Raw genomic sequence first — 26,248 nt, forward strand, 5'->3', positions numbered from 1 at the left:
CACTGGGTCACTCTCCTATAGGAAACCATTGGGCACCCGATGCCATACTGCACCTCTGCACCAGGCCGCCCCAGTGCCGCCGGATGTGACCTGTTGGTGTGGTTCTTATCAGTGAGCAGTACCTACCTTAAAACCCTGATATTGGTTTTGTAAGTCATTGTTAACCCTGTGTTTGCTGAACATTGTTTTTCCTCCACAGGATAACATTGAGAGAACTTTGAAAATTGCACTATACCTATTTTTGAAACTGCAAAGTATTTATGCTTGAAAGTCTTCTTAACTGATTATGTAGTTCTTGGGTTTGAAACATATAAAAATAATATTGTTTTCTAAATTGGTCTTGGATTTATTCTTTGAGTGTGTGTCTCTGTGAGTACAATAAATGCTTAGCACTACCCTCTCATAAGCCTACCTGCTCACTCACACTGCCACAAATAAAGCATTAGTCCTATCTACTTTTCTCTCTGCAATACCAATTGGGGATCCACTGGAGTCTGCACAATGTACGTCATTTTAGTGCACTATATAGAGAGACAGCTTCCTACCAAGTCTGTAATAGAGTGGCCTACAGGCCCTCTAGTGTAATGGTTTACTGGTAAGTGAATATCCAGAATCTTGCATTAACATCCTGTGTCCATTTTCAGTGTGTGTATGTGTAGTTTGCACATGGTACATGTACTACAGTGTATATGAGTATGAATATGACTGTTTATGTATAAGTACTGAATCTAGTAGGATCCATTTTATATGCCCCTGGTTTAGCATGGTGTTGGACCCGGCTCTTTTTACAGGGTCATCCCAAACTTTTTGCCTTCCTCCTCCTATTTTTTCTGACCCCTTTTTGTTGATGTTGGGACTCTGAGCACTTTACCACTGCTGATCAGTGCTAAAGTGCATTTGATCTCCCTTCTCAACTTGGTATGATTGGCTTACACCTAATTGGCACATTTAATTTACCTGTAAGTCCCTTGTACAGTGGTGTCCCTATACCCAGGGCCTGTAAATTAAATGCTACTGTGGGCCTGCAGCACAGCTTGCGGCACCCACAAATGTACCACAATGTAGGCTTTCAAACCTGTCTCAGGCTTGCCACCACAGAGCCTGTGTGCGCAGTTTACTGCCGTAGGGACCTGGCATTTAAGTTCACTTGCCAGGCCTGGAACTCGCCTTTTACTACATAAAAGTCACGCCTATGGTAGGCCCTAGTTAGCCCTATGGGCAGGGTGCTGTGTATGTAAAAGGTAGGGCATATGTCTTTATGTACTACACATCCTAGTAGTGACAAACAGCCTATTTGGTTTCTTACTACTGTGAGTGCTGCTCCTCTCATAGGGTTGCATTGGAAAGGCCCTAACATATGTCTAAGTGGTAGTGTCTGATCTATGAGGGGTAGCGTAGGGATGCTTGGTATGGTTGTAATGGTAGTAAGAAATGCTGCTTACTGGTGTAGGTGGATTTTTTATTACCATTATAGAAATGCCACTTTTAGAAAGTGAACATTTCTCTGTGCTTATGACTCTGGTGTTTTGCAGCTTGCCTCTAATTCACATCTGATACAGAGCGACAGCTGGGCTTTGTGCATACTTTTCGGACAGCCTGTACACAGGGAGGATGGAGGTGCCACAAGAGAGCATCTGCATACTGAATGGTCTTCCTGGGCTGGGAGAGGTAGAGGCGGGACAGACCTGCATCTGTAAAGGCTGTCCCCTGCCCTTACACAAAGAGCTTGTTTACCCCCACTGATCTCTGAAGGCAGTGCTGGAGAAGAGAGGGGACATTCCTGGAACCGGTTAGTACTGGTTGGGGCCTCCTCCCCCTTTTTGTTGAGGCTGCACAAAATGAGTATAAGTACAGGGGGCTGTACACCACAATTTTAGATCACTTTTGGACCATGGGACCGAACCTCTGCCAGAGGAACTGCTAGACCGCACAAAGGACTCATCTGGACTGCTCTTCTTTTGTTGGCCTACTGCCTGGTGTCTGCTGGGTGGCCCAACGGACTCATCTGGATTGCTTTTCTGTATGTTGCCCTTCTGCCAGCCACCTTCCTACTCTGGACTGTCAAGGTTCTGTGGGGCTGCTAAGAGGAACAGCCACCAGTTGCCCTAGTGTGCTGGCCTGCTGTGTGTTACTCCCACCAGTGCTTCGCCAGGGTCCAACATGGAGAAAAGGTACCCTGTAACTCCCTGGTTCGCCGTGTGCCCCTGGTCCCTATCAGCCACATATTGAGAGTGCTTCCTTTTTCTTTTATTCTGGCCCACCCTGTGCACAGAGAACGCGGCCTGTGGCACTCTCTAGTATCCTAGTGAGCGGTGTTGTGAGGCCCGTGGAAGCGTTAACTTTCTCTCTTGTCTGCACATGCTGATCATTACCTACAGGAGCCACTGCCTACCCTCTAGATTCTAGGCACTCCGCCAGCTACCGCTGAACCAAGGGCCCTGATCACCGTGGGACTTTTGTTTGTGGCAGGACCTCTCTACCCGGGCCTGAGGCGCAGGCTCGAGTTGAGGACTCTGCAGAGGGCCCAGGTGGTGAGTGTTTGGCTCTCTACCTCCTCCTTTCAGCATGAGCAGATTGTGGGGCAGTCCAGCGTGGCTCCTCCTGAGGGAAGTTGCCATGCCGAAGACACGCTTGCCCGAGGGGTGCCAACTCAGAGGAATCAAGCGTGGCATATCTCACACCTCTCCTATGGTCCACATTAGGAATTTGGGAAAAGAGCACCTGCAGGGCATACCCGCGGCGGCTGCCCTTCCCTCACTTGCAAATGGGAGGGAGCTCTCTGCCCCCCACCGACTTATGCCGAGAGCCAGGAGGCTCAGAGCCCTTACCGTAATTATCCGAGAAGGAGATCGGGAGGTGGCAGATTGTGGAGGACAGCAGCTGCACCGTCGAGAGTGGCGGCCTAGTTGTGTCCCCTCCATGTGGGAGAAGTTGGCAGGCACTGCTTTCCCCCTAGTAGGGGAGCCTGCGAAGTCCATTACAGCCTTGCTCCACTTTGGATGCGGGAACCCAGAAATGTCTCTCCTCACCCATGTTACCCATATGAGCCCTCCCTACTCCTCGGGGTCCATCTGTTGAAGTAGGAGCCTCTGCCTCCAAAGACTACCACCCGGGCGGGAAAGGATCCTTATCGGAGGCCCCCATCTGGCTGCTCTCTTTTCAAGGAGAGGGTTGATCCTTACTCTCTTACAGAGGTGCAGGTGCACCCAATTGCCTTGCTGGGGCAACATTTCTCTTTTAGGATTGCAGGGCAGACATGGGGGCGGGTGGGGAATGTTCTATGACATACGCCTTATAGGAATATTCCAGCAATGTTTTCCAGGTAATGTTTTACACAATACATGCAACCTGGATATGTTTTCCTGTTATGTGCATCTATGTTGGTGACACTAATTACTTGCCTTTTGGGGAATGTTTCATTTTTAGTGCATTCAGGAGGATATCTTGACACTTATGATAACATATTTATTCTGACTTGTGCATTTCCGGTGATAATAACAACCTGACTACTGTTGGTGTTGCAGAATACCAGTAACTTATATGTTTACTTGACTACTGACTACTTTTTGCTTTCGCAGAGTACAGGTAACCTGTGTAATGTTCTGATAACTGTTCATGTAGCAGGGTATTACTGATACATGTCATGTTTGGTCTAATGATGTTTTATGCAATACAGTTTATTTTTATATAACCTGTTGTACTGTTTCCTTTGTGGTGTATTTACTGTATCATGTATGTGTTGTGCAAACGCTTTACACATTGCCTCTGAGATAAGCCTGGCTGCTCGTGCCAAGCTACCAAGGGGTGAGCAGGGGTTACCTTGGGTGTGTAACTCCCTCGCCCTGACTAAAGTGGTGGGTTCTGCCTGGCTTAGGTGCATACCCTAGCCAACCAGAAACCCCATTTCTAACACATGGTACAAGAAGAGAGGATAAGGACAGCTTCCCCAAACAGCTTTCCTGGGGTGTGAGGTTCAAGATCCACACACTGAAGTAAGGATGATGGAGACAGGGCGACCTTTGGGTCATATGTATTATTTATGGTTTGCAAAATACTTATCTCAACTTCCAACCAGTATTTATGCGACCAGTAAAGATTTTAGGAATGAACGTAGATACTATGTAATATGTAATATCTCATTTCTTAAAAATCTGCATCATAGCGGATCGGAATCCAACCTACCTCAAGCATATCAATAAGATAGGTCACAAATTGCAACCCACCATGATTCATTGTCATCACAGAGATGGTGGCCTGCTGGGGTGAGCAGTCTGCTATGTCTTTGATAGCTTTTAAATAAAGCAATCTTTTTTTCAATGCAGAACAATTTCCTTTAAGTAAAATGAGCAATCTCTGTGAATCACTGCCTATTCCTAAAATGTTTTTTTGACAATTCACAAAAGTGAAGGGGGTCCCTTGGAAACCTCTTCCCATTTGCTAATGGGTTTTCAGAAATCAGTTGGAAGGGGTGCCCTAAACATGCTTCTTTCACATACTGAACCGGTATGGTTTTCCTAAACCCATGTAGGGATTTAATAACCTGTTACCAAACCACTTAAGTGATTTAGTCCATTCGGAAAAATTGCAGTGTTTGTGACTAGTAAATGTATTTGTACATCTGCCCCTTTATTTAGCAAAAGGCTGCTGATCAATTCTTCCTGAGCATTGTGATTTGGTGGATGATAGGGTTAAAGGGGCGGACTGCAGTTTCTGTTGTTCAAGATGAGGTAGTTTCTGGGTCAGGTCTGCTCTTTTGTCTGCTTCGGAGAGGCTGATGATGGCCAGGTGCAGAAACCTTACACTTTATTACTTTATTGTCCCCATGTTGTGTATGCTAAGTTTATACTCCGCTCCAGAACTATCTAATATGAGAAACATCACTTTACGCACAGGTTGGTCTGGAGCGCAGCCAAAGAAAAACACTTGAAAGAGAACCACCTTAAACTAGTTCTGCAAATTGACACAGTGGATCCACATCCCCTTTCTAAAACATGTATATAAAAGTGGGACCTAAACTACCTTACTTTGTTCCAGTTCCAAATACCTCAAAACCAAGGAAGAGAGTGATCTGCAGAATAGTCGAAGCACTGCTATATGACCAGGACTAGTGTCTGTCTGACAGACAGTTTCCCAGGGGTGGGGGGACATCACCTGCTGAAGGAGCTAAGGGTCTGCTTAGTGCCTAGAAACTTTCCTGCTTGCTGAAAGAGAGCAGTCTGCCTGACCTTGCACAAGGAGAGACAAGAGAAGAAGCCCACCATGTTCCTGGTTTGTGGAATTCTCAGGAAAAGCAGACTGCCTGAGACTGAAGCCAGGAACCACCCACGTTGAAGGGCACCTCCTGGTTTCTCTGAGGTTCCTGTGAGAACTGTGAAAAGTCTACATATTCCCACACATTGGCTCATTTGGGGTTGCTGTTACCTTGCTGTTTGCATTTGCCCAATCAGGACTGCAAGTGGCTTGGTGTTAACAATGGCCCAAATAGAGCTGCAACTGCCTTGGTGCTCGAATTGGCCCAGGCGGGGCTACGAGTGCCATGGTGTTTGCATATATTCCAGTCTGGGCTGCATCTGTTGTTGTGTTCGCATCCCAGCCCAGTCGGGTTGCACCTGCATTGATATCCTCACTGGCCAGAACAGGACTGTTGAATGAGCATCTGTGCAGTGATGCAAGGACAGCTACTTGACACCAGATTAATCTGGTTAGCTGTGTCTGGACAGACAAGGGCTGCACCCAGTCATCTCTGCAGCCTCTGAGTAACTGCAACCTAGCAACATGTCCTCCTCCTGAGGTGAGATCAAGCCACTGATTTTGCACTGGTTGAGCACAAATGAGTAAAGGCGTAATTTAGATCCTGGTTGTCCTACCACCAATCCTACAGGGGGGTGGCCTAGTGAACACTGTCCACAGTGTTCCGCTCGCGTTATTTAGATGTATTGCGGCTGAGCCACCAACTGCCATGACGGAGAGCTCTTCCTAGCTGTCAGGCAGGCAGGTTCCTGCTAACCATATTTAGATGTTACAGTCCAGCAGGTTGTGTACTGCTGGCAGATTGCTGACGGAGGGAGACCATCTCTGGACCCGATGGACACAAGACAATTGTAGTGACTATAGAATGCAGGTAAGTCATGCACACAAACACACTGTATCTAGCCCAGGTGTGTACGCCTGCATCACACACAGCACAACACACAACATACACACTTGTATCCATTGCCATTCTATTGTAACACGTACATGGCACAAACACACACTGACGTACATCCATGACACTACAGACACTATTGACATTGCACCCATACACGACACAACCACAACAACCAACACAACTACACACTCATCTACACAAACACACACATTCCCAGACACAACTACATACATCACAACATCGACCGCCACACAACACTCACATGAATGTTGCACACATCAACACAATACACAACACAATATACACAACAACATCAAACCCATATGCATGTGGCACACATACTGACACAATCACATCACCCATTCCAGCTGCCTTAACCTCAACCAGCCACTCAAATCATACACACACACACACATACACGTACTGACTCACATACACAACTGGAAGCACAACATGACAGATGGAGATCCCCTTGCAAAGTGCACACATAGAAACAGTGGACCAGGGTGCTTGTACTGTCAATGTGGTGCCAGCATACAATTGGCAATAATTACTGACACCAAAATTAGTTATGTATGTGTGTGATACGTGTCATGTACCAGTGTGTGTGTCCCATCCATGTCTGACCCGATTATGTCCCGACATATGCATGTCACAGTAATTAAAAAAATTACTGTGACATGTATATGACTGCAGTGGTTCCGAGCCCATATGCGGTGCACAGACAATACCTTCGAGTCTGGCGACGGGTGGCTCATGTTCCTCTGTGGTCCAGTAGTAGCAGCGACGGAAGGTGTTGTCCAGTCGTGTCCAGTCGAAAACGCAAGTATATTCTTGGAAAAGGGTAGGTTTTCACCCCATTTACCCCCCCAGTCCGCCAACTCAGATGTGGCGGTTGGACCACCACAGATGGTTAAGCGGTAAGACACATTCAAATATGCATGGCAGTAAGGATGGCTGGAGTCCTGCCATCAGCAACTATTTCCTATGGCGTCAGTGATGCAGATGGGAATCCTTGCCAGAGTCGGCGGGACTCGAGCGCACTTTCAACTATGGAACCGCCAACATCTAAATCAGGCAGGTGGACTGCCAAGGTGGCAGACAAATTTTTAGTTGGAAAACCTGTGCCGTCAAGATTTTAATTTGGCCCCAAGAAACTGAATTTACAGCCGTAAAAAGTAGAGTAAGCGAGTAAACTGAATGCGTATTTGACTTGTGGGGCACTAAAATCTGTATTTGAGCCTCATTCATACATCTACCACACATTGCTGGGGGACTGTGTCATCTAGGATCCTCCAAGTGGGAGATAGCACCAGGGGACGTAAGGGGTGTTGCACGACAAGAGAGACATGACCAGGATCATTACCCTGAACACTGGCTTGAATTATGTGGTATTCTGTACTGATGTTATTGTGTCCACTGGTTGAGTGATGAATTCTGAGCTCACGCCACCATACTACCTCCCTAAGAAGCCTGTGATTGCTTGTTCTCACTACCCTCAGAGTTAAATGCAGAAAGGGTTGCCATTAGCTCAGTTTGCAAAGCCATAGGAGGATGGACCAAAGAACACCAGTGACAAACAACCGCAGTCACTTGGATTGGGGCTCAGTAGCAACAGTCTGCCGTGTGGTTCTATGATTTGAGTTTGACACAAAACATGTGCTATTAATAATGAAATGTCAGTAAAATGAATAACCTTAATAACTCCTGCATTCACAGCCCTTTAGTCATTTTAATGTGGTTTCTTAAGTATAGACATATTGGAGTAGGTACCAAAATACCTAAAGAGCTTAGGAATCATGAATAACTAACCACTTCCAGTCTGTCCTCTGCTCTCACCCACCTATCTCTCTCTCTCTTTAGTGCTTTACAATAAATTCAATAAAAACTTAGAAGACCTAGTTCATCAGTATCTAAAAATCCAGACTAAGAAGCCTAATGGTGGAACTAGAGAGGCAGAACTGGAAGAGCCTGGGATGGGAAGAGCCAGACGCTCTAATCAGTTTACGTTCCTAAGCTATAAAACTGCCAGGGTACTTGTTCTAGTACTGTCCAGGGATAGGAGGTCACTCCAATTGTAGGGCCGAAGTGGCGGTCGTCACTAGGTAGTTATAGTTAGGACCATGTTTCCATAGAAAAAGCATTTTTTTACTTGCCTATATGTTTGGCACCGTTTGACGAACCTTCATGAAATTTCCTGAAAAAAGTGTGCCGGTGATTCTTGTTCCCCAGAGAAAGTTTTGGGGTGATCCGCCAGGCAGGGGCCGCGAAAAAGGGGAGGGGTCAAAAAAGTTGTGTTTCCCATGTTAATTCCCATAGGACATTTTAACAAGGCTACAGCCCGAGCCGCTGAACAGAATTACACCAAATGTGGCAGAAAGCTAGCTTTCAGTAAGCAGATTATGCTTTCACTTATTTGGTGTAATTCTGTTCAGTAGTTTTTAAGAAATTAAAGGGTAAATAAATTTGTATATTTCTGACCGTGACAACTTCACGAATAACAATGAGCTCATGCAGGGAAATGCACAGCTATCAAACAGCACTCCCTCGCTGTAAGGAGAGGTTTCCTCTATTTCCCTGCCTGAGGAGATGCAGGGAGACAGAGGACACAGTTACTGTCACAGAGAGGGAGCTGCTTTAGCTGTCTGTGACAGCAATGCTGGCTCTTGTAGGAGGCGGGGAGCCAGCTGGGACCGTGGGGGCCTTCAGGCTCCCCCCATGGTCCCAAACATTGTTACTGGATGCCCTGGGGGGCACCCAGGTCACATTGCCATGCCTTGGGTGATGGGATCGCTGGGCCATTATTGGCCTGAGGAGGGGGGCCATGTGCCCCCCCCCCCACACAAAATAAAATATTTAGGCTGGGCCTCAAGGAATGGGGTCCCCAGGGCCGAGATCGGCCAGGGGAGGGGGAGCTGTGTGGCTTCCTCTCCCCTAAAAAAATCTAATATTTAGGTTAGGCCCTGAGGGATGGGGTCTCCGGGGCCGTGATCGGCCTGGGGAGGAGGGGCCGTGGTTGGATTAGCCTACAGTAATGAAAATTACTTCAAGTTAAAAAAACATAGACATTCACTGAAAAAAACAAAGGTTACAGTGACGTTATAGTTAGGAAATAGAATTAAAAAAACGTATAAGTTCAATGAAAAAACAAAGGTTTCAGGGATGTTATAGTCAGGTTCTGAATTTACTCATACAAAACCAAATAAATTCAGCAGTTATGGTTAGAGTTCTTTCAAGTAACAATAACTTGCGCCCTAAGGTAATTATAACTCTCGCCCTCACCACGCACTGCTAATTACCCCAGATATTACAGCAGTCATGAGAACTTCTATGAAGTCCTTAAAAATGTGTGTGTTTGTCCTGATTGGCAAATGTCTCCCATAATACTGCTGCCCCTTGTAGCCCTCAGGCTCAGCTAGATTCTTTGCTAAAGCTTGTTCTATGTGAGCTCTTTCTTTTGGTAGGCTTTTACCCACCTGTAATGCACGCATTATAGATAAACAAAAAAGAGTCTCCACTCAGGAGGGAACAGGGACAACTGCCAAAAATCTAACTGGGGTCCCCTCCTACCTCTGTTATCTCATTCTCCTTACCAGATCAACCAGGCTCAAGGTCTTGCCTTCCCTTCTATTTTTTCTCAGCTAGGAGCATTTAATGGGAAGGTGTTGCTTTGCAGTGAAGTGTGTAAGCATAATAAAAAATGTCTGTTGCATGGGAAGGAAGGCAGAGAGGAGGTTGCCTTTTACATGACATGGAAGCAGTCCTGTGTCTATTGGCCAAGCCCTCTTCACACAAGAGTTGTGTGAGAGTCTGTAGAAAGGTGTGTGAAGGTTTGTATGAGTTATATGTCTATGAGTTCATGGGAACTATGGAATGCTATCTTTTGTACTGCTTGATGGTTTTTGTGACAATTTGCTGGGGGTCATCGCAGAATATATAGAGGTTTTGTAATACGTAAAGATCTATCTACATGAGGATCACTTTGGGCAGTGTCAATGCCTACCAATAGCAATGCCAGAATCCACTCAAGACTTTGTGAAGAACTTTTGGGTATAAATAAAGGACTGTTGGGAGCCATATAAGAATCTATTGGAGATGTGAAAATGTTTATTTGAAACCATGTGAGAATCTGTGCTTCTGAAAGGTTTCTGAGATTCTGCTGAGAAGGTATATTGGGAGCTGTTGAATATCTGTTTGGCCTGTGTGAAGGTCTACTGGAAACTAACTGACACTTTGATTGAGCCTAAATGACAATATGTTGGGGATGTTGGAGCTACACTGGGAGCCAAGTGGTGAACCTGTCTGAACGTCTACCGTCGGCTTTGTGATTGTCTATTTGTGGCTGTACGAACAGCTGAAAACTGTATGATGATGACTGAGTTTCAATGAATTGCACATGGTTGAATGATTTTCTGTTTTATGATGGTGCCCTTCTCCTTCCAATGCTTGGTCACGACTTGACGTGCTCCTACCTTTCTGTCTCAAACTCGTTCTGCATAGCTTCCAGTTCTTCCTTGTACTCGTCCTCCAGGGTCTGCAGCCTCTCTCTCTGTAGGTGAATCAGATTGTCTATGTTCTGGAGGTGACTCCGCAGTGCGTGTGCATACTGCTCCTCAGCCTCGTGCAGATCCTTTGCGAGGGACTGATGGATACACAAGAGGTTATACAGTGAATATCCACAGTCAAATGAACACAAACATGTATAAGAGCGAGAAAACATTGAGATTACATAGGCTGTATACGCCTGAGCAAGGGGACTTCAGGCTACCTCCAATACAGGAAGCAGAGTTTGAACCCAGCTCTCCTCAAGCACTGAATACACAGAGCCTGTGGCCAAAGAGTCTAAACCAGGCACACACTAATTAAAGTGAAGAAAGCTAGGAACAATGTTTCGCTGAACTCAGCTCAGAGCACAGCACAGCCTCCCTCGGCACTCAGAGAACACAAATTCCGGACCAAGTTCTCTCTGGCAACAAATACTTGACTCCTAATTCTCACAAAGTATATACTCCAGATCAACCTCTGAGCTTGCATACCAGCAAACTCGAAGCCTGGCCCATGCATCCTCTGACAACAGCAAGCACTTGGTTTGCGGAAGACATTGTCATGTGAGGGGTACCTTAGTTTAGTTGATGCATGTGTGCAAATGTTGAAACATACTGCATATGCTGGCAGAGATTTAGATTGATTCCTGGGTTCGCCTTTCCCCTACATATGTAAGTTTGTTAACATTACATTGGGGAACAGGACAGCCTGCCCTGATATGGACATGAACATATGCATCGCTAATAAAGACTGAAACATGTCAGAAGACGTTTGGAGCACTATATTTGGTATCATGAGATGAGAGGAGGATACATTGAAATTATGTTTAGACATAATAAATGGATATGGGATATCTGATTAAAACTGTCAGAGTCAGATCACTGGAGTTTGGAGCCAACCAGAATGATGTACACATTGGATCAATGAAAATGACTGCCATCATATCAGCTATAAAGGATGGTGAATTTTGGTACCTACATCACTTTGTACGTGAGGTGGCGCATGTCGCTGCATTGGCCCAAACTGTTCATCCTTCGCCCTGCAAATTGAGAAAGCCAGTAGGGGTCAAGCCTCATCTTAAAGGGGTGTAAGAATTTTCATTCTTGCTAACTTCACTCACATGTTAATGACTGGTTACTCTCCGAATGTATGTAAGATCTGGAAATGTACTATTACGGGGTCTCACCAGTAGTGTTGACATTTTGTTAAATTACTACTACTGTCAACTGAAGTAACATTATAATCCCATTGATCTGGGTGCGTCTGTTGTTTCTCGTTCAAAAAGGGCATGTTTGCTGTAGATATTGACACCTGTCCAAAACAATAGTAGACAGCACCAAGCCCAGAACCAGCCCCTTCTGACTACAGCAAGCACAGGATTTGACCGAGCTCCCTTTGAACTCGGAGAGCAAGTTCCCTCTTAGCACAGTGAGCAGAGAGTCTGACCTAAGCTTCCTCTTATAAGACAGCACGAAAATAAGACCAACTTTCTTTTGACAACAGCAAACTGAGTCTGACCAAAGTTCCCCTGAGCACAGAGAGTGCAGAGTGCAAACCAAGATCCTTCTTACCACAGTAAGCACAGAGTCTGGCCCAAGCCTCTTCTCACCACTGCAAAGGTAGTGCAAGCCCCCTTTAAGCAGTCAAGAAGAGCATCTAGATCAAGTGTCCTTCAGACAGAATTGTGATGTATTTAATTTTGTACTGAGCACTAGCTGCAGGAATGCTGGCACTCACTGACATGTTACAAATCCCAATTGTCCAGGCTAATGAAAAGCTACATATGACACTAACCCAGATGTGTATTGTAGATGTCAATGCCATTGATTAGGTTTTACGTAGACTTTTCAGGGAGCTATGCCTCTGTATTTGCGAGGATGAGCCCTGACATTTTACTCCCTGCCGATAGGCCCACCAGAGAGAAGAGAAGGCCGGGACCAGTCAAGGCCGAACGCCCTTCCTCCCAAACATAAGGCACATATTTCTATGAGCTAGGGATCCTGCCGCTTTTCACCCAGTAGATCCAGAGATAGAGACCACAGATTCTAAAGGTGTGCAGTGGCAAAACTGTATCTCTAGCAGCCAATTCTGCAAGTTAAAATGTGTTTTTTTCAAACATACATTTCTGTCATAACCCGATAAGCAGTGTGGGGTGGACACAGAAACATCCAGATGTAGGTTGGGTGCAGTACTGTGATCAAATGAAACCTACAGGAGGACAGTGTTACCAATAATGGTGGAGTATGGTGCAGGGCAAAGAGCTTATTAAACTCAAATGAATTACTTTTTCTCTAGCTGAATGGAAGGAGGTTAAGATCAGAGGCAGGCATTTGTGTAGTGCACGACCTGAAATAAGGTTCAGCAGAGGGGGGCGTGGCTCTATGTCAGGTATTAAAGTGTATGTCCGAACCATTCTGCCCTAACCATTCTGTAGAAATCATTTTCTTGTCTTGGAAATTATAGGTTATATTATTTTAGTTTAAACAGCACAGCGTTCATCACAATTGAATATGACAAAGGAGGAAATGTTTACCTGAGTGTGAAAGTGTTACAATTCTGTGTTGTATAGAAAAGTTAATTTTAATACGAGGAACTATCTGACTCAGACAACCCTTTGTGACTCACCAGTTATGTGTGCATAACTGATTGAATCAAAGGATAACAGTACCTTCTTGTAGCACTGGAATAATTCTACACCTATTGTCAAACATAGCCTTCAGGCTCTTGCACATTAAATAAAGGGGAGAAAGGGAAATAACAAGATGCTTGATGATTGTTTAACCACATTAGTAATGCACATACGGTGAACAGCTCACTCCATGTCATCAAGGACAATATTTTAAATCCTGGGCTTTTGCCCCATCAATCATTGTTATCACGTGTCATAGACTAATTAACTCAATGGAGGCAAACTTAGAGTGCAAAGCCCAGAATGCATTTGGATGCCACATTAAAACCATAGGACTAGGAAAAGTACTCATGATATCATAGGATGAGGTGGCCATCGTAAACATATGCAATGCCCAAATAGGGTCTCTTGGTCCTGACGAAGGTCTCTACAGAGGCTACAAAAAAGACGTTCCTGGCTGAAGCCAAAGAAAATTGAAATCACAAACACTTCTTAATTACGTAGGGTATGTCTCTGGAGGCAAGAGCTCAAGCTGCAGACAGCCTTAGGTCCACAACATAATGGAGTCATTGTGATCCATCGTTCAGAGATACTTCCTAGCTTGCAGAGGTTATGGTGATACTTAATGCAGGACTCTGTAGCATGTTTTAAGTTTTTTTTTATCTTTCTCTAAAAGGCACAATGTACTCCCACAATCTCCCTCAAAAGATGTGCGTTATTGTTTCTACGTATGTTACTTATTAGTTGTACTTTCTATGGGGTTTTATAAATGAATATTTTCCCAACAATGTTGCCAAATCCTAGAATAAACACGTAGGCTGATTGTGATGAAACCAATATTCACGAAAGCTTCCTAATTGTACAGATTTGAGCCTAATACTTTAAACAGCTTTATGTACGTAGTGCAAAATTATTAACCAACTGATTTTGCACCGAGATGTCTGCCATAAAAGTATTTGCAGAGATATGTATCCCAGTCCTCTGCAGTTGTAAAATGTTGAATGCATCACTTATTTCTGGCTGTGTTTTTCCAATCTTTAGGAATGCTATAGTCACACAGCCTGATCCACTAAACGTATTTAACTACAAGCCAATCTTTCATCTGCCCTCTGGCTAAATAAAACAGAGTGTTAGTCAGTCAGCAAAAAAAGTGATGGGTGGAGAGTTTGAATTAATCTGAGTCACTATGGGGAGCATTTCTGCCTGTTTTTAGTTTATCTGTGCCATCACAGACAGGGACCAACAATATACAAATTAGTTTGGGCTCTATCCCACAAGCGATAGCCAAATTTGAACAGTTAGGGCACATCTCCTCAAAACGAGAGCACAAGAAATGCCAAATATTTTACGTTCTGTTAACCACATATTATTATGTATATAAGGTATCATGTAATTGCTACAAAAAATCCATTGTATAATGTAAAACAAATAGTCCTAATATTGGAATACTATATCCTCATGAATGTCTCCCCTTTAAAGTCCCACTGTTCTAGTTGTGTCTCCTAGAGCTATCATTGTAAGAATACAAGCCACCGAAATCAATCAATCAGTTTTTGTAGAGCACAACTCCTCACCCGTGAGGGTCTCAAGGCGCTGGTGGGCGAATTCAGGGAGATGGACCGAGCCTCACCCAAAGAGCCACGTCTTTGGGGGGACAGGAGTGGATGGGGGCAGGAGGGCGGACCGAGCCTCACCCAAAGAGCCACGACTTGAGGTTCTTCCTGAAGATGGTGAGCAATGTGCTTTGCCTGAGGTGCATGGGTAAGTTGTTACAGCTCTTTGCTGTGAGGTGGTGGTTTTCCGTATGCGTGGGATGGTGGCCAGTGCCTGCTGGGCAGAGCGGAGGGGTCTGGCAGTGTTGTGGAAGGAGATGTGGTGATTTAGGTAGGCCGGTCCGATGTTGTGATAGGCTTTGTAGGTGTGGGTGAGTAGATTGAAGATGATTTGTTTCTCCACTGGAGCCAGTGGAGGGTCCTCAGTAATGGGAGATATGTTCATGGCAAGAAAGGTTCAATAACGAGCCTGGCGGCGATGTTTTGGATGAGTTGCAGCTTTCTGGTGTTCTCTGTTGTGGTGCCGGCGTAGAGTGCATTGCCGTAGTCGAGCTTGCTTGTGACTAAGGCATGGGTGACTGTCCTGGGAAACTATTTAAACTAAAATGGCAGATGTCGTACAGCACATGACATGCCATCTAGCATCTACAGCCTAAAGTATGTTAATTCATGGGGGGTCATCTTGAAAATCCTCCTTTTTGATATGGCTATGGATATCACCATCTAATTAGTCTACAGAACAAATCTTAAATTTGTTTCCTCATAATGCGAGAGTACCATTTTCAACTTTTGAGACTGGGTGTTCTTGTTTTTACATATTGAACACAATGTGGGTATTAGATATATGTCACCAATGGCACCAGCTCTCTAACAGATTGAAGAGTCATTTCATGTTTGCCATCTTTAAAGTATATTTGATGCTGTAAAACCTTATGTTTGTGTTGTATAATGGAAAATAAGATTAAGCCAGTTCTTAAACACCAGTTGATATTTATTTCCAACTTCAAAAAATAAAGTATCTCGAAATTAAACAAAGGTGTTCTTAAGTACACAATCTATAATGCATCTGACGTACTATGCATCATGTGTTTGCATACCATCTTCAATAAATGTTTCCCAGAGAGCGTAGGAGTCCTTAGAAGGAACAACATATTAGCATAACTTAAAAATCATAATAAATGTTGTTTCTGTAAATATTCCTCAGTTAAACAGCTACACTATTGTTATTGTATTTTTATGAACTTTCTAATAGTTATTATGGAAAACCAATCTTGCTTTTCATGTGTAAGCCGTTTTCTGCTCTCCCTAATGCACAGTTCGAATTTTTGTATCTATCTTTTCTGTTAAATGCAATCCCAATGGTGCCTTGCTTTTCTTTGTTCGATCGGCTGATTTATGTTCATGAATTTGAGTCTAAATTCAGACCTATGTGCAGATTCCACTTACATAGAGGAGCTAAGGACAAGAAATAATGTATATCACACTACTGTTCTAAAATGTGGCCACATCATATGATTGAATGTATAACCTTGATAAGGCAAGTCCAAAAGAGTTATTTGCCCAACTCTTGGCATTTTTTTAAATATGCATTTTAAAAATGGTAGCCATAGGAGACACACGTAGAAGAACAAGATTGCAAAGGTGGTCTCTTCATGAAGACAGAGAATTCCGATATTAAGATGATATATTTTTTCAGACAAGTAAGTCCCTCTTCTTCTCTGTAGGGATTACTGACTGCCTCTTAATATGAGAAAGGAGAATACTAATTTAAATACATGAAGATGCTCACAGATTGTGTCTGAGGGTGTTTTACCTTGGATTTACTGTACCATAGACCCGAGATCCCCCATTAATGTGTGTCTCATAGCTATTCTTTTGTGACCCACAGCTATTAATTTACCGGATGGAGCAAAGGAACAAAAGTGAAAAGGCCTACAATGTTTTTAAGGGCAAACATTTTGTCACATTTGTTTGAATAAATCAAAAATTCAACACAGAAGTTAACAACCAAATTAAAAAGGTCTAGAATCTTCTTCATGGTATTGATAAATCAACAGGTAATGTTGGGTCTTTTTATCTGTAGTGGCCAAATGAACATACTAGTCTGGGTCAGTGTGGCACTAATTAATAAGGGGAGAAGGCCAGGTTATATTGAAGGGTATGAAATATTCCTTTCTTGTATCCTTTCTCATTCAAAAACCTTTTCTCTAGACCCTGAGGTGATAAGTTTCAGACAGTGAGACTTGAGGTACTGCTTTCCACTTAGTATATTCTATTTTTGGAGAAGAAATACTTTGAATTAGCATGCGCTGACAGGATTCATACACAGAGGACACTCTTTGTGACAGAGCACTAGCAGTGTACTATGATTCTCTGCAGGCCATGAACTCCTGCATGTTCAAAGAGACGGTGGCCATCTTGGATATTCAGGTATAACTTTCCTCATGGTTCACACTACCTTTTGCTACACAGTCATGTTAAAAGTTAGAAATTCAGTAGAAACTCTACATCTTGCACAAACAAGAGTATAGTGACAAAGGCTGAGGTATTTCAAACAAAGGTACAGGTGTTAGTGCCTATGTATTATTCAGATAGTTCTTTTTACTTGTGTTAAGCTTTCAAGAACTTCGAGTTCCCGTTGAAGAATAGAGAATTGGCTAAACAGAGATGTTTCTAAAGTAAATCTATTCATTACAGTTACTTTTAGTATTCTAATGACAAATTACTTAAGACATATCTTTATGTTGTAGCGCTACACTACAACCTGCAGACCTCCTAAACCCTAGACGAGACAAAGCAAAGTGCAGATTTCTGTGTCTCTTTTTCTGTTATCTCATTCTCATTTCCGTGGTTCTACCACTGGTCCTCATATCTTAGTACAAGTGGTCATTGGTAGGGATGGTAAGAGATGGAAGAGAGCATCACTCTTCTGGATGCTGCACACAGGATTAAGACAACCTGATAAATTGCTTAGTGTATGTTATTATCCACCCTGAATAATGGCTAAAGACACTACTCTGCCAAAAGTCCTGGAAGTCATAACCAAATTATAACAGGACATCAGTTTGGTTAAATCAGAAACTTTATTTAGAACTAACCAACACTGAGCAGGAGATAGGTAATTTTAAGAAGGCGGAGAAACACAAAAAATATCCTTGACTAAAGATGATAAAAGTACATGTTCACAGAAATTGCCACCTCTTTGAGAAGTTCTCTGGTGATCCAAAAAAGTTTGCATTGTTTCTTAATCAGGATCAGTTACATTTCTGTGGTGCAAAAGTGCAACTTTCCCAGATGATCAAACCAAAGTGGTCTTTGCCTGTCATATTCAAGTGGGAATGAGGCAAATTGGAGTATGCCATTGGTAGAAAGAAATGTCCCTGTACTTTACTCCTTTATGTTTTTTGTGATCAGATGTGGAAATTGTTTGATTGGAAGTACATACTCTTTCTTTAGATGGTGAGTTGTTAGGTCTGAAACAGGGCAATTAAGAGTCTGTCTATATTGATAAATTGAATTGATTGGTAGTGTAGATGAGTTGACCAGAAGTGAAAAGAGAATCCTTAGTTTATTCAGGCCTTTGAAGCAAGTAAAAATATGTCTTTGTGCAATAAGGGAATCCACCTACTAAATGTGATGAGCTTATAGTATACACTCCGACGACTTGGTGCCACACGTCTCTACTCGTCTCGTCAGTTTTTTTTACTACAGGCTTATCAGGGCCTGCTACACCTGCCTTTTCTTACGTGTCCATGACCCCACTCAGCCGTACTATCAATAGGCCCACTCCTAGAAGTTCTAATCGACCTTCCAAAAGCCCACTCAACTGATCACGGGGCACCCTCGTTACTTACCTTCGCTACGTACCATTTTGGCCGGACGGCCCAGCCTTGATGAAGTCACCTGTGTGACGAATCACGTGTTGGCTGTATCTCGTTGATGGCACAATGATTTCTAGCTTCTACAAATAAAGACACCATCTGCAAACAAGACCTGAGACTCCATTCAACTTTTTCACTTCAACAACATACTATCAGGGATACTTATCCCTGCCACACTATTGAACTTTACATTCTGTGTGCTGTGGCCATCTTGTACAAAGCTTATAGAATTAGTCGTACAGTTGAATCATTGTTTTTCTCAAAGTAAATCATAAAACACAAAAATATTAGTAGTTCGCCCTAAGGCAGAAGAGAGTACGATATTGGATTCTTCACAACCAATGCAGTTGCGCGGTATAAGAGGGCCTATATCTAAAGAAGAGAACACAAATATATGTATAACTTGTCTGTGTTTGTGCTGTAGACAGTCGGGATGTTTTCTAAAAGATTGCAAAAATGTATCCTAGGCTATTAAATGTCAGGTGGTGCTGGCTACGGATAGCTAGCAGCCACTAGAAAAGTAGATTTCTTGAAAAGGGGAATGTTGATGACGCATAGAATACAGGACTCTCAATAGAATTATTGTGAATAATTGTTACCACTTGCCTTTGATATCTGTCTATTTAGATCACATCACAAATGTCAAAATATTCACTAAGTTGGAGTTATAAGGAGCTTATCACATAGTCAAGCCCTGAGAGGTTGCTCAGTGGAAGACAGTTTGAATACCAGTCCATGTTTTTAAAACTATGAGTAACATTACAGTATTCTTTTGACAAAGTATTGAATTGTTTTAAGGGCATGCTTATTTAGCTAGATAATATTTTAATCGACTCTGACACTTTCTAAACTCATGTATCACAAGTTAAAGAAGTACTACAATGCTTAAGGGGACATCATCCATTTGCAAAAATGGATAAATGTCTTTTTCACACCGCTACTGTAGAGTTTTTGGAGTACATCAATACACACGAGCGTAGCAATATGGATGGAAGGAAAGTAGCAGTATTATTACAATGGCCTACACCCACTTCAGTTAAAGCAATTTGTTTTTTTTGGGACTTTCTCCATTTTTTGAAAGGTTTATTCATCAGTTTTCAGAAATTGTTAGTCCCATCATTAAGTTACTAGGAAAAGGAGTATCTTTTGTTTGGTCAAGCAAAGCAGGCCAGGTATTTTGTTTTTTAAAAGAACACTTTTCAAGCGTCACAATTTTGCAGCACCTTAATGTAGTGTCCCTTCATTGTTACAGATGCTTTCTATAATATGATGGTGGTCTTTTTATCATAGAGAGATCCAAATACTAGCTGCTTTTACAAAGACGTAAGTTGCTGACTTAAATCCTGGTGGACGAAGTAATTAACTTTGCCATGGCAGAGTACTTTACTCCTGCCATGGTGAGGGTACTCCGTCATCATATTTAGAGATGTTTACCGTGCCTGCAGCCATCGCTTGCATTTTCTGGAACCACCATCACAGCAGTTCCTGCAAATGCACTGGAAGTTGGACAGACCGCTCTGTCAACATGACAGAGCCGTATATCAAACTGACAATTTTTAAAAAAAGAAATTGCTATTGAAGAAGAAAATTCCAGAGCTGGATCTTCTTTTTGAAAAAAAACCTAATGACCATCCTTGCCATGGGAGCATTCTGCCGTGGCACGGGGGTCATATAAGACTTCACTGCTCCTCTCCACTACGTTATTTCCATGTATCAGTCTAAATAGGGCGGGCAGGCACATGGCCAAACTTGGATAGCCCTTGCTCCATCGGACCCTTGAAGATGTATGCAGGTGGCAGTGGTGAAGTAGTCTCTGTAGTCTACTCACTGAAGGTCTGCCCAACTGTATAGTGGGTGGGAGTTCAGGTTGGGGGAAAGGACACTTCGTTACCGTTTTCTGCCAACATCTAAATCAGGCCTTAAGTCGAGAACCGGAAGAGTGAAGCCTTATCACAAAAAGATAAACTGGAGAGTGGAAATCAGGTGACTGAAGATCACCATTCATTTTATCTCCAAAAGTTTTGCATGTTCATTCTGTTACATTAATCAATGTTGATTCATTTCTATTAGGGTACAGCAAGCCAAAATGGAGATAAAAAGAGCTTTGGTTAATAGAGTAAGCAGTAAGAAGACAGTTTATGTTGAAGTTAAAACCGATGTACAAACATGCTAGACTTATGCTTAAATTAAGAGTTCACAAAATAAACTAGTGGGAACAGTCATTTGCCTGTTCCAGCTAGGCCTTGACATACGGTGTCATTCAGCTGTATTGTAAAGTTGCCCAAGAGTCAAGATCATAAGATGATTTTAGTGGCTGTAGACTCTTTCATAAATATGTCATATCACTGGTTGGTCTGCCCAGAATTGGCCCATATGTTTCACAAAATATAATTTTTTTCATTGTGTGCCACATGTTTTGATTACTGATAGAGGATTCCAGTTCGTTTCACATTTCTTGTGTGAATTATTAGCACTGGAAGTTGGCTCTCCGCGGTTACCATTTTTTGCTGGATAGACAGACTGAAAAGATTTATCAGTGTGTTGACAAGTATCTGAGCTATCAAGCCTCAGGGCAAGAGGATAATTGGAGAAGAAACTCGTAATGCTTGGTGGATTGCAAGGGTTTTGGTCCTGAAGAACGATTATAGGAACCACGTTCCAATGTTCACTCTATATGATTGTTGCTAGGTTTTTATGCAAAACATTTTGACAACCCAAAAGCCCAACTGCTGAAATGGTGGCATTTGTGGGGGAAAGCACTGCTAGGAGGTGGGATGGAAGTACTGTTTGTTCTGTTAGGATGCTTTGTGTGTCAGCAAGCAGTACTTTGAAGTCATCCTTGCTGACTGCCTTCCAGCGAAGTAAAAGGTGTCAGTCATCACAGACCGCAGGTGCTGACTGGTTGGTGCTGAGTGGTGCTGTGTGTGCACCAATGAAGTAATGAGCTGCAGAGAACTAGCAGTAAACAACAATTCACAGCAGGCCACTGATTCTTGCATGCTTAGAAAGAAGGCGACCAACTTAGATCTTCAGGTACAACTTTAAGCGTGACTCCTAGTGTCCTTGGGTTGACAACAGTACTACAGATTTACACCAGCCAGGACCTCACAACGTGGACATTGGATTTTTAGTGCCAAGACCCATTGTTTCCTAAAGGAGTATTCTGTGGACATTTTGGGTTACAGAGAAATATCATGAAGTTGTGTGCTTTTGAAAACTTCTGAACTATCCCGTGCACATTTATTTGAACTATTTAGTCTGAGCTATTTATAATTATATGGAGGCTCGGGCTGTGAGTTCTGCTACATGTTCCTGTGAAGGAACATTACAGAATCTTCAAAAAGAGAATTGCCTAAGTGCAAATACTCACAAACGTTGTGTACAAGAAATTTTATTTTGAATCTGTGTATGTTTTGCTAAGAGTAGCCAACAGGATGTTAATGGCTACCTTTATTTTGCAGCTCTACACAGGTCAATTAAACTCTATTCTCATCTTCCACAAAAGAGCATAAAGTGACAAAGCTTGAGGTAGTTATTCTAAGCATAGGGAGAGGTGGGATGTATGACGGAACCACGCATGCCTTTACAATGCGGACACTACAACATGTGTGTCATTACCACACGTGCATTTACAACAAATGTTTTTACCATGCATATGCCTTTACCACGCATGCCTTTAGCACGAACATTTCGCCGTAAAGGCATGGTTGGTAAAGGCATATGTGTGGTAAAAACTAAAGTGGTAAGTATAAGCCATATATATATATATATATATCCTTGACACCCATCCTTGACACCCAAGAACCACTTACCACTCAAAAACCCAAACCCACCCTAAAACATAAAAACCCCTTAACACCCAAAAACCCATACCCACCCTAAACCCTAAAAATGCCCTTGCCACCCAAAACTCATACCCACCCTAAGCCCTAAAAACCCCTTACCACCCAAAACCCCATACCCACTTCAAACCCTGGAAACCCCTTGCCACCCAAAAACCCATACCCACCCTAAACTCTAAAAATGCCCTTACCACCCAAAAACCCATACCCATCCTAAAACCTGAAAAAATCCTTGCCACATAAAAAAACCCATACCCGCCCTAAACCCTAAAACCCCTTCCCACCCAGAAACCCATACCCACACTAAACCATAAAAACCCATATCGAATCCTAAAACCTAAAAATGCCCGTGCCACCTAAACCCATACCCACCCAAAAACCTAAAAATTCCCTTGCCACCCAAAAACCCATACCTACCCTAAAACCTAAAAACCCCTTACCACCCAAAAATACATTCCCACCCTAAAACCTAAAAATGCCCTTACGACCCCAAAACCCATACCCACCCTGAAACCTAAAAAACACTTACCATCCAAAACCCATAGCCACCCTGAAACCAAAAAAATACCCTTACCGCCAAAAGCCCATACCCACCCTAAAACCTAAAAATTCCCTTGCCACCCAAAAACCCATACCCACCCTAAAACCTGAAAACCTCGTTCCACCCTAAAACCCATACCAACACCAGGAGTGGATCGTTATGAACTACCCCCACACTTCCAGACTTGTACTGCTGCATTGTGATTGTCTTATCTTGAAGAGTTGTACTTGACATGTTAATAACTTGAAAATAATAAACAGATTTGATCCATAAAACCCATACCAATCCTAAAACATAAAAATCCACTTACCACTCAAAAACCCATATCTACCCTAAAACCTAAAAATGCCCTTACCATCTAAAACCCATCCCCACCCTAAAACCAAAAAAACCCTTAACACCCAAAGACCCATACCCACCCTAAACCCTACAAAAATACCTTTACCACCCTAAATTCCATTCCCACCCTAAACCCTAAAAACCCCTTACCACCGAAAAACCCCACACCGACCCTAAACATTAAAAACCCCTTACTATCCAAAAACCGATACACACCCCAAAACCTAAAAATACAATTCCCACGCAAAGACCCATACCCACCTTAAAGCTTAAAACCCACTTACCACTCAAAAACCCATACCCCACTTAAAACCTAAAAATGCCCTTACCACCTAAAAACCCATACCCACCCTAAAACCTAAACTTTCTCTCTCCACCCAAAACCCATACCCACCCTAAAACTTAAAAACCCCTTACCACCCAAAAACACATACCCAACCTAAAACTTAAAAATGCCCTTACCACCCAAAACCCATGCCCACCCTCAAAACTAAAAAATGCCCTTACCTCCCAAAAACCAGTACCCATCCTAAACCTTAAACCCTAACTATAACTACTTACTCGCACCTTTGCCGTGCACAGCTAATTAATCCACATATATCATTGATGACGTATTCTATGCCATCTTTCATATTCTCACTGCAACAATTGCAATAAAACTATAGTGCTTGGCGAGTGCGCAAGTTATAGTTACCTTAAGGCGCGAGTTTCAGTTACTATTCTACTCTATGGTTTTGTACGAGTAAATTCAGAACCTAACTATAACGTCCCTGTAACCTTTGTTTTTTCAGTGAATATATATATATATATATATATTTAATACTCGAAAGGAAGATTTCGAAAGAAAGTGCACTGGGTTCCTACTAACCAGGTCCCCAGTGCCAGATCTCTTACCCAAAACTGCACAGTTGTTTCCCCAATTGGCAAAACCTTTAGCACCCTCTGTAAGTCCCTAGTAAATGGTACCCCTGGTACCTAGGGCCTGGGGTATTAAAGATGGTCCCTAAGGGCTGCAGCACAAACTCTGCCACCCTAAGGGACCCTTCACCAAGCATGTCAGGCTGCCATTGCAGGCTGCATGTCTTGGTGCAGACAAAAGAGAAAACACGACATGGCACGCAGCCTATGTGCCATGTCCCCTAACACTTCGTGCAATATATGTAACTCACAACTATAGCAGGCCTTACAGACATAGTAAGTGACCAGGGAAGCCATTTTAAATTCATGTGCTGGACACTGATCAATACAAGTTCTCCAGCTACATGATGATAGGAATGTTTGGTATCAAGCATCTCGTATTGCTGAACCCACACTGATGCAAGTTTGGGATTTACCAATACATGGACCCAGAGGGCACCTTAGAGGTGCCCCCTGAAGCCCCACAAGCCTCTGGTGTGCTCGCAGACCGGTTTCTGCCAGCCTGCCACCTGAGACACCGTTCTGGACCCCTAGGGTGAGAGCCCTCTGCCCTCAGGAGGTCCAGAACAAAAGCCTGTCTGGGAAGAGGGTTAACACCCCCTCCCACGTGATGACCTGCTGATTAGCCTTCCTAAGGCGACAAGCCTCAAAGGGCTGCTGCCTTTGAAGTGTGAATCTGGCTCCCCTCACAGGAGAGGAAGCCAAATAGCTAACAAAGTTTTTAGCACTGGGCACTCTGCTTGTAGCGAGGAGTTTGACCAAAAACTTTGCTAGCCCCGCCAGCAGAGTGGAGTTCAAACATGCGCATACAGCACAAGCGCAGGCAGTCTGTGCTTGCATTGTGTGGCCCATAACTGGGCTGCAGTGTGCACTCTCGGGCGGCATGGAGCTGCTGCTGGCGCCCCCTCTGGGTCCAGGCCTCCTTCCTCCAGCAGCCTGGGAGCAGGTGGGCGGAGGGAGGCAGACAGCCAGGCAGCTGGGAACGAGGTCCCCCTGGGAGGTCCCAGGTAAGTCCTCGTTTTTTTTTTTTGTGCACAACAAGCCAGAAATGGCAGCTTTTGCTGCCTATGGCCCTGAATTCAGGCCAAGGCTGTAGGCAGCAAAAGCTGCCGTTTCAGGCCTCTTGTGCACTGGCCTGCCCCGTGTGCAGGCCTGAAAGGGCAGCTTTCGCTGTCTACAGCCCTGTCCTGAATGCACCTGATCTCAGAAGCGCAAAGCAGGGTCGGGCTGACCCTGCTTGGCGCTTCCGAGATCGGGTGCATTCAGGACAGGGTGCCACTAGGGCAGGCGGCAGTGGCACTCTGGCGCTCACAGAACTCCGCCTCTGTGGAATTCTGAAACGTTTTAAATCAAATCCGCGGAATTCCGTGGGGTGGAACTCTGTGAGCTCTGCCCAGCCCTACTCAAAACCTCCCATGAGCAGCGGGCCTGATTTTCAAAAATCTCTAAAGAAGGGACTCTGAAGCCTCTGGAACTGCAAAAACCCGACACCTGAAGTCACTTCTGCACCTACAGTGTTTGACCCAAGGTGAAGTGGACCACGGGTGCCAACAAAATTCCCTAGCTCCCCAGAGAACGAGGCCATTGTGGTTTCACCCCTCCTGGACTCCCCAAAGTGACCTGCAGCCTCTGCCGCAGGCCGCCTCTACCACTGCCTCTGTGGTGAGAGAAACCCACACCTAAAACAACCACTGCACCCGTGGACTCCATCCCCAAGTTTAGGTGGACCCTTGATGTCGACGAAGTTCCCCAGCTCTCCAGAGCTCAAGCCCACTGTAGTTTCACCCCTCCGGGATTCCCCAATGACACCTGTAGCCTCAGACCACAGGCCCCCTCAACCGTGAGTGCTCCC

At 43.8% G+C, this 26,248-nt stretch overlaps 1 protein-coding gene across 2 annotated transcripts in view; it reads right to left on the reverse strand.

The window, feature by feature from the left end:
- CCDC65 (coiled-coil domain containing 65) overlaps positions 1-26,248 on the reverse strand; it is an 86,013-nt gene that overhangs the window by 41,339 nt on the left and 18,426 nt on the right. For both annotated transcript variants that reach the window (XM_069230497.1, XM_069230498.1), the window contains one exon: positions 10,621-10,790. In XM_069230497.1, coding sequence (XP_069086598.1) covers positions 10,621-10,790 — 170 coding nt within the window. The remainder of the gene's footprint in view (positions 1-10,620; positions 10,791-26,248) is intronic.

The sequence above is a fragment of the Pleurodeles waltl genome, chromosome 4_2 (assembly GCF_031143425.1).
Source record: "Pleurodeles waltl isolate 20211129_DDA chromosome 4_2, aPleWal1.hap1.20221129, whole genome shotgun sequence".
Classification (NCBI taxonomy): domain Eukaryota; kingdom Metazoa; phylum Chordata; class Amphibia; order Caudata; family Salamandridae; genus Pleurodeles; species Pleurodeles waltl.